Source organism: Plasmodium inui (assembly GCF_000524495.1).
Source record: "Plasmodium inui San Antonio 1 unplaced genomic scaffold supercont1.175, whole genome shotgun sequence".
NCBI lineage: Eukaryota > Apicomplexa > Aconoidasida > Haemosporida > Plasmodiidae > Plasmodium > Plasmodium inui.
The window spans coordinates 1-6,973 of NW_008482009.1; the positions used below are offsets into that span (position 1 = coordinate 1).

The 6,973-nt window shown below is 47.2% G+C and overlaps 2 protein-coding genes across 2 annotated transcripts; both read right to left on the reverse strand.

The window, feature by feature from the left end:
* Positions 1-422: 422 nt before the first annotated feature.
* Positions 423-2,003, reverse strand: C922_05775 (hypothetical protein; the record flags this gene model as incomplete). Its single annotated transcript, XM_008821346.1, has 1 exon — positions 423-2,003. The coding sequence occupies one exon, from the start codon at positions 2,001-2,003 to the stop codon at positions 423-425; it is 1,581 nt and encodes a 526-aa protein (XP_008819568.1).
* A 2,127-nt stretch (positions 2,004-4,130) lies between these two features.
* Positions 4,131-6,572, reverse strand: C922_05776 (hypothetical protein; the record flags this gene model as incomplete). Its single annotated transcript, XM_008821347.1, has 5 exons — positions 4,131-4,267; positions 4,523-4,632; positions 6,150-6,200; positions 6,300-6,364; positions 6,450-6,572. The coding sequence occupies 5 exons, from the start codon at positions 6,570-6,572 to the stop codon at positions 4,131-4,133; spliced, it is 486 nt and encodes a 161-aa protein (XP_008819569.1).
* Between the last annotated feature and the right edge of the window lie 401 nt (positions 6,573-6,973).

Here is a 6,973-nt window from a genome sequence, read left to right on the forward strand (position 1 = left end):
GAAAGTTCCTGATTGTTCCTAATTCAATCATAGGGAGGGATGTGCTGGCTACACATCGAGTCCCATAGACATCAGGAGCTGGATAGAGGCAATTATTCTCGCTCCTGGGGAGCGTGGTGAGGACCAATCCTCGCCTGTGTACTCCGAACTCTAGGGAAAGAGTCCTTGTGTCGGCTGAGTGTGTTGGGGTTTCCTGATCGTGCTGGATGCTCCTTCTCCTTTGGTTTCCTGAGATCCTTTTCCGATATTAATGGTTCTGCTTCATCGGGAGATTTAAAGGCTGAGACTCTCGTTATGTGAACTGCTGCGTCTCGAGATTCCGAGCCTCCCCCCCTACGCGTCCGTCTTGGCAAATTCCCTTTATCACCCCACGTAATCCCCATCTCATTCGATACCCCCCCCCGGGAGGGCCCAATCGTTCCTTAGCTCGAGCCTTCAGTGGGCGTATACCTTATGGGATTGGCGATTCGACTTCTGTGTATCAGGCGCCCTCCTTCTGGTTTCCTCCTTCTACGAATAATTCGATATAAACCATAAATACTTCCCATTCCTAGCACCAGTGCTAGGACTCCTCCTACAACTTCTCCGATATTCATAGACCCAGAAACGTTCCGCTCAGGTTCGGCCGAGCCCCCTGTGTCTTTGGGAGCTCCGACGGAGTTGTCCACCCGGAGCTTGGGAGCTGGGGCTGTGGCTACAAGAAGATCCTGCCCTATCTCCTCGGAGAATGATTCTTCACTGCTAGACGACTCTGACGTGGAGTTTCGGTCATTTGATCTATTGCCATCTCTAGGAATTTGAGCCTCTTCTTGAGTCGCTGGTGAGGAACTCAGACCCGAAACTTTCTCATCTTCCCTAGGCCTTGGTCTCGGAAGAGCCTCCGGTGAGTTCCTAATTGCTTCTTCTTTTTTGAAAGGCCCTTGTAAATTCGCTGAGGTCAAACTTCCCGCGGATCCTTTCGTCGCGATGATTCCTTGGTTGGGGTCTTTACTTTGCATCATTGTCACTATTCTGTCTATTTCTGGGTTCTGGCCCTTGAGGGGTGCCCTGGTGGGTTCATACTCGGGTAATTCCTTGCCTGTCTCGGCGTCCGTTATTTTGAGAGTCTTTGGGGATTCTCTTAGCTGATCCTTTACTAGCTTCTGGCCCCCTGTCGTCCAGAGGTTCAGCCTAGGTTCGCTGCTCCCCATTGTTGATCCTTTGCATGAAAACTGAGTTCCGTGGAGCTGACATGCCCCGATTTGTCTTAAACCCCAACCAGACGTCCTTATCAATCCCTTTAATCCATAATTCCTGTTATACTTACAACATTTTGTTAATCCAAAAAAGATACTTAAGAGGAAGCCAAGACTATAATACTTGGAACTCTCATCTCCGTCCAGTTCCCTCATCTCTAATAAGAACTCCTCTAAGGCCTTTAGATCCTTGTTCTGCTTCTGGCTTTGAGCTGCCTGTAGCTCTATTGCCACTGTTTCCCATACCCCATGGCATACTGACTTAATGTCTCGTAAGTCGGTAGCAGAGGCCTGTTGGTTGTTCATCAAGGCGGCTATTATGCATGCTGCCGCCATTATTATGTTCTGACCGACGCTTGATTTTGACCAAGTCTTTGTCACCCCGTCTCTTAGTATTGCCCTCCAGTTTTCCTTTTTCCACAGGAGGAGTTCATTACCTCCGTCTGTGGTACTGATTGTTTCTAGGCTTAGGGCTTCAGATATTACACAGCCTAATAGTCCTGCCCAGGTATATTCGTCACTTGCCTGACCTAACACATACTTCTTCAGTGGGCTACCTTCTCCGCTAAATTGCTGCCAATTGATGCTACCCACGCGTTTAGTCAATCCTCGAGCTGCTCTGCCTAAGAATCCTCCTTCTGCTCCCTTACTGCTCCCATATACTCCTAGACAATACTTGTGCCTCTCTATTTGACATTGGTTTGGGTGTTGGGATGCCGGTTTGTGGGACCAGCTCCTCCCTAATTCTGTCAGTCCTAGTCTCTCCATTCCTGTCCTTCCTTCTAAAATAATCCCTGCTAATCTCCCTCCTAGGGGTCAATTGCTGCTTCCGTATCTTCTATCTCTCGCCCCTGATATAGATCTTGCAGTTCCTCCTTCTTACTGGATCGCTCCTGCATTTATTCAACGGGTGGCTGATTCAGGGCCCCTCAGGCTATCTTTATCACATGGCGTATGAGTCCCCTCCCTCTACTCTTACCTCGGTGAACCCCTCCTAGGCTTCTACTCCCCCTGTGCCAGCGACTACGGATAACCTGACTTATGCTTGCCCGGCGTTGGAGGAGGGACACCACTGTTTGTTCCCCCTTCCTTTATCCTTCCCTGAAATCTCTCACAGACGCATCCTATCATTAACTTTATTTCGCTGTTTTCTCTGGTCTAGACCCTTCTGGGCGCTGTCGACTACTTAGTCCCTCTTCTGGATTCTCCTATAGCCCTCCTCCCTCCCCCTAGCTCCGATCTTGGTCCATCGGGTCAGGCCCTTTCCTTTTTCTTCCCCCTCCTCCCTCCCTTCGGTCCCGTAATTGCCGTAACAGATCTCCCCCTTATTCCTCCTAACTGGACTTGGGTCTCCCCTTCTAACTTGGGCCCGTTGCTTGGATTTTCTTAGCTTTTCTTCTCCATAAGAGACCCAATCAGTCGCCTCCTCCTTCTTATTCCTGGGGCTCGAGAACTTTCTTCTGACTCGTCCTCCTCTACCTCCTCTACTGGGGGTAGCTTGCTCATCTGCAGGCTGTAGTCGCCTCCCTAAACCTTCTACTCTGATCTTTGCCACTCCTCACCCTCCTGTTCTCTTCTGGCTGGGGATGAACATGCTGCCCACCTCCATGCCCCCTGTTCCGTCTGTCGAGTTCTTGGATTTTCTCTCGGCTGTTTGTGCCGTAGATGTGCGCTTCTGGGAATTGGTTTTCAGATGCTTTTTCTTCCTCAAGGTTCGTTAGCCCTCGGCGACTTCTCTCATCGGGGTCCTTTGGTTGCTTCAGCTGACTTCTTCTCCGTTTCCTCCTGCCTCGTGGGAGGTAGGAGGCCTCCTCTACTCTTATTCCTGTTGTGTAGTGACATCTCCTGTTTGGAGTTAGTTTCCCATAACGGGCAAATTATTTATCTCGCCTAACCTGCCCTGATACTTCCTGCTCCGACCTTCACGTTGGCGATTCTGTGCCATGCTCGCGTAGGTCCCCTTACTTACCTGGCCTTATCTCCTCCTCCGTCACCTCAGGGACTGGCATTAGCTTCCGAGGGGACGGATTCTCGTCCGCGACTAGTCGTGGGGGGATCTAGTTCCTTTCACTCGCTGTTGCAGTTTGTTCATCCGCCTTTCTCCATGATTCGATGTGGCTTGTGGCAGGCCCTTCCTTCTGACTTTAACCTCATCCTCGGGAGTCTACCGAATCTTTAAAGTTATTCATGTTTCGACTATTATCATCTTTCTATACTTTCCTGTCTTGTGCTCCTCTTAGGCTTCTAACCCCTTTCCCGGGGCTTTTAATTAGTGGTCTACTTATCCCGCTTCTTTTTGCACTTAAGATTCTTCGATTTATCCGGGATTTCTGTTGTGGGATTTCTTGAGACTTTCCCCCTCGGTTCCATCCAGCTTATTCAGAGCTGCTTTCTCTCCTCCAGAGTCCCGATTTATTTGGGGGTTTCCCTGAGTTTGTAGTTGTGACTTTCGGGAATTTCTATTCTTCTGAACTCTATTCAGCCTTCAGCTCTGGATTGTTTCGGAGTTCAACCTGAACTTCCCTCGAATCTGATGAAGTGTGAAATCTCGCTTTGTAGCTCTCCCCATATTTGTCTGATCAGGCCTCTAAACTCTTGGGCACTACCCCTACTAAGTGCGGCCGAGCTTGAGTCTAAAGGTTCATTCGACGCTGATCCCTTCGGATTCAGAGAGACGGTTCCGTTGCTTCGGTTACTACAATAAAGTTTGCCTTTGCTTGAAGTCTTTCCTGCAAGTGCTCTTGATTGTTCGATATAGTCGCTTTCTATTGTCCAAACGTCCTATCCTCCGGTTCTCCTATATATAAGCTCAAAGGGGTCCTAATTTGTTTCAGCGAGTTCATCGTCATGTTATGCTGTCTTCGGTCTATTAATCAGTATCTTCCCCTTGTTGGCTCATCCAGTGGGAGTGAAGTCACTCTGTTGTTTAATGCTGGACTCCTGTATCCTCTTCTGTTTGAGGGGGCTCAGGTCAATCCTGTCAGGAATGATGGTTCTGCTAATACTGAGTTCTATTTCGCTGGATTGAACTCCTGCAAGGGGGGAGTTGGAGAGATCCTCGGGGGGTGCGCCGATGCTGACTTTGGGTCAGTCGATTTCTCTCGGACTACTAAGTTCTTAGGGGGGGTTGCTTGGTCCTATCGGATTCTTTCGCTCCGGTAGCTTAAGGGTCTCCTCCCTCCCTTTGTTTGTAAGAGTGGGCGTTTCAGAGAGGTCTCTCCCTTATTGGTATTCTCAAGATTCAGTTTTGGTCCTTTTGACTTGGGAAGTTTGTAAAATTCTGATACTCATAGACTTGATTGTGTTTTTGTCCCATGAGGACTTTGAAAGGCTCTTAATTCTTCCCTTGAGTCCGTGTTCTAGAGGGTTGATTTTTGGAGAGAGACTCCTGTGCTTCCTTTTGGGGGGACAGGAGTTCTGGATGAGTATGCTTCACCTAGTTCTTTTTCAGGTCAGATAGTTCCCTGATGATGTTGAACTTTCTAAGGTTCTTCCTATTCTTCCTTATTTGCCAGAGATGTTAGTGTCAACTTCTCTTGGGTTCTGTTGCTAGTGAGCGCTGAGACTCTTTTTTACTTCGGGTGAGGTTACCTCCCCTGTTAATTTTCTTCTCCTGGGGAAGAAAGCTCTGTCAAGACGTGGTTAATGCTCCTCTGGTCGGCGGATTGGGTTATTCTCTTCTTCAGGAAAAAGACTCGTTTCAACGTTTCATCAGGAAGGGGGAGATCTCTCTGGCTTGTTGCTTCCTGTCCGTTCATAGACTTTTCAGATTTGAGATGTTAGGATTCGTTGAGATTTCTTCTGTTATGTCAGCTCAGGTTGAGTAGTGGACGTGTTTGGGATTATTGGTTGGCTCGGTTGGGGGAATTACTGGGACCTGTTTCTTACATCCTCTTTTGAGTTAGGGGGAGGTTGGGCTCATTTCTGGTGTCACCTAGCTTAATCCTACCAGCCTTGGCTGTTTCTAACGGCGATCCTACTCGGCTTGCCTGGGTGGTTCATGATTTGCTCGGAGATTTTCTTGGATATCCTCCTAATTTATTGTCCATGTATCCGGCTGGTGTGATGTCAGGATCTTATTAACTTGTTTGGACTCCTACCCTGCGGGATTATTTCTGTGTTTGGCTTTTTCTCTTAGAGATTCCTGTGTGGGGATCCTGGTCATCCTAGCTCCCTGTTCATGAACTCATTCCTTCCTCTAGCGGAGTCTTCGATTATTGTTGTAACTCAGAGGTGCCTGGCTGTTTTCCGGAGTTAGTCAGCCAGTGTTGTCCTGTGGGGGATCCGGTTGGGATTCTTTGCTGGGGTCCTCTTGGCTTCTTGTCTAGATTTGGCTAGCTACTCTTCCTTTGTTTGTTTCTGGTGATTCCTGTATTGGCGTTTGGGGGTTCCCTTATATTTCCTGTCTTGGAAGGAGTGCACTGTTGGGTGTTGTAATTCCCTTAGTATCATCTTAGGGACTGACCTTCTTTTATCCTCTAGATTGGCTTGACTCCTAAACTAGTCCTTGTGAGTTGGGAGGCTTCTCGCTTCTTTCTTCAGGTTTTGGTGTGGTTGAGGAGGGGGGAGGTTTCAGATGCGGGAGCCAGAGACGCAGGTGCTTGGTTCTCTCCTGGGTTTTGGCGTCGTTGTGTGTCTGGATTTTTTATATTATATTGCTTCATATTCCTTTTCCTGTTTCTGTAGCTTTGTTTTGGAATTTAGTTGTTGTTACGGTCCAATTCCGGGGTTGATTTGAAGATAGTCAGTCTCATCCACTTGGGGTTGCTTGATTCGGGATTTATGTTTCTCTTGTTCTGGAGTGCTTAATGCCTTGAGTGCTGAGAGTTCGATTTCTTTTATGCTTGGGGGAGTCATTCGTCATGGATCGTAGCTGAGGCTGTTGAATTCAGACGAAATTATTTCGGCATTTACTGGTTTGGGGCTCGTCGGGAGATTTCATCTAATATGATATGATTTGAATTCCTTCGGGAGGATGAGGTGGTCTTGTGGATTTGATGCCGTTAGGACTGTTCCCGCCTTCCTCTCGGGTGGGAGTAGAGTGTTTCGTGAGTTCTTAGTTACTTGTTGGGGCGAATATTGATAATAGTAGGATTCCTTGCTCTCTCGATAATTAGTCTAACCGCTAACTTGACTTACATGAGATGTTGATAAAGTCCTTGGGATACTTCTCTATTTATGGAATGGAGTGTGGCTGGCTTCTTTAGCTTTCACCTGGGTTATAGAGATATAGCTTAGGACCTTGAGATTTGGGGGAATGAAAGAGCTGTTGCTATTGTGATTTGGGGCAGTAGTAAGACTCAGTTTAGACTGTTTGGGATTATCATTCTTGTTCATTATTTTGGATTTGATTGAGTTCTGATAAGGTATCTATCTCCGTGGGTTTGGTGTGGGGACATTTTTTGTGCCACCAGGTAGTTCTGGTTCTCCTTTGACTTGTTCTTTTATTCTCTATTTACTTTAGATATTACCTGTTCTCTCACTTGGGTTTTTTTTTTAGCAATTAAACAATTTGTTCATTTTGCCAGAGGTGCAGTAGGACAGATTAATATCTCTTCAGGAGTTCGTTGCTAGTAATATAATGCGCCGATATCTGATCTTTCACTGCTGATTGGCCTTTATTAGAAATCTTAAGAAATTTTTTAATTGCATTCGATTATCAGTTCTAGCTGAGGAACTCAGATATACGACCTCTCATATAGCGGAGGTTACTAGGACGGCACAAAGAGAGTTAAGGA